Source organism: Euprymna scolopes, chromosome 46 (genome assembly GCF_053919585.1).
Source record: "Euprymna scolopes isolate OS-2025 chromosome 46, ASM5391958v1, whole genome shotgun sequence".
In the NCBI taxonomy this organism is placed as follows: domain Eukaryota; kingdom Metazoa; phylum Mollusca; class Cephalopoda; order Sepiida; family Sepiolidae; genus Euprymna; species Euprymna scolopes.
Window position 1 is genome coordinate 212,053,688 of NC_136527.1, and position 2,123 is coordinate 212,055,810.

Genomic DNA, 2,123 nt, shown 5'->3' on the forward strand with positions numbered 1-2,123 from the left:
TCTCTCTATATATATATATATATATATATATATATATATATATATATATATATATATATATATATATATATATATATATAGTAAAGACATTTACTGCGGGTTGACAGCTGAGGGCACTTCCAGTAGCTGGGGATTCCGGTAAGATGGCGTTCTGGAAATAAAAGGTGTCTTAAATTACTCGGAGTCAATCTCTTTCCTCATATCTTTTCCACGGGACATTCTGATCTCTATTCACTTATGATATTAAATAAGTATCTGCACGGTAAGACAAACTTATTTTATTGTCACACTCACAAATAGATAAACTTTGCTTACATAAATCACATAATGAGGTATGACTGCAACATGGTGTCAGAAGTTTAGAACCCATTTGCTTTGTTGACGAAAAAAAATAATAGTAATTTAATAAAATGGATTCGCATTTATCTCGCCTCCTTTACCTTATATTTCCTCCAAAAATCCTTCTGAAGACTGGAAGGTTTTTAAACAAGACCTTAAAATATATTTAACGGCAACGGAAAATCTTGAGAAAAGTGACGAAGTTAAAACAAGCATTCTTTTGCAATGTCTAGGCAAACAAGGCCGCAGAATTTATAGAAACTTTGATTTTCAAACTGTGGAAGACAGCCTTAAATTTGCAACAGCTTTAGACAAATTTGAAGAATTTTGTAACACTCGAAGAAATGTAACACTCTCGTTTTCAGTATCATGTCATGTTTGTCATAGCAGATACAGATGCATCTGCAATACTTGGACTACACACCTGTACTAGTCTCAGCCTAATAAAAAAGGTATGCAAAATGAACACAAATAATATGATTTTCTCTCTGAATTTAAGGAATGCTTTGGAGAACTTGGGACTGTCCCTAGTATTTATTACATCACAATGGACCCAGGAATTAAACCTGTCCTAAACCCTCCACGGAATATTCTAGTTGTTCTAAAGAAAAAGTTAAAAAAAGAATTTATAAAAATGACAGACGTAGTTGTCATTAAACCTGTCTCAGAACCAAGAGAATGGTTATCATCACTGGTGGTAGTAGTAAACCGCGGAATCTTAACAAGGCTATAAAAAGAGAGCATTATAGGTAACCAACAGCATTAGACATAATACAGGAAATGGCAGGTGCAAAGTTTTCCACTAAGCTTGATGCATCTAATGCATTCTGGCAGATTAAAGTTGAGGAAAGTTCCAAACTTCTCACTTTCAACTCACGTCGTGGACGCTACAGATTCACACGTCTACCATATGGCATACACTGTGCCAGAGCAATATGTCATGCAAAATAGCAGCTATCATTGCACATGTTGAAGAATGCAGAAGTTCAGATGATGATATCATCATTTGGGTCGACACTCCAGAACTCTTAACAAAGAGAACTACTGAGGTTCTGAATGCTATAAGGAAATCTGGCATAAAACTAAATCAATCAAAATGTCAGGTCAACATAACTGAGTTATCCAAAATATCCAGTAGATGGGTAGAAATTGATGAGAAAAAATGCAAAGCGATCATGAACATGCCAAAGTCAGCAAACAAAACAGAACGCCATCCTTTTCTAGGAAAATTCATTGCCAACTTATCAAATGAAACTGCACTTCTTCGCCTCTTGTTGGAAAAAGATATGTGGTCTTTTGATAAACCACAGAAAGAAGCTGTTCAACGACTAAAAAATAGTTAAACAGAGTCCAACATTAAAATAATTTGACCCAACACTTCCCATCAGAGTCTCTCCCGACGCATCAACCGTAGGACTTGGCGCTATGTTGGAATAAAAACGCAACAATAACTGGGCTCCAGTGGCATTTGCTAGCCGTTCTCTTACATCAACTATTGCCCACTTTAACTGGAAATGTTGTCTATAGTATTTGCATGTGAACATTTCCATGAATTCTTATATGGGCAACGCTTTCTAATAAACAATGATCACAAGTCTCTCAGATCTATTGTCACAAAACCAATTTCTAAAACCCCACCCAGAGTACAACGTTTCCTATTACGCTTACAGAAATACAATTTCGAAATCGAATACACTCGGGGCAAACTAGTCCACGTTGTTGACACACTCAGCCGTGCAGCACAAAAGTACAACAATCCAGAAATCTCTGACAAAGAAATTAAC

General features: G+C 35.9%; 1 protein-coding gene across 1 annotated transcript; it reads left to right on the top strand.

The window, feature by feature from the left end:
* The first annotated feature begins 1,274 nt into the window (after window positions 1-1,274).
* Window positions 1,275-1,682, top strand: LOC145270352 (uncharacterized). The gene has a single exon (XM_080126001.1). It carries the CDS (start codon window positions 1,275-1,277, stop codon window positions 1,680-1,682), a length of 408 nt encoding a protein of 135 aa, XP_079982127.1.
* The last annotated feature ends 441 nt before the right edge of the window (window positions 1,683-2,123 follow it).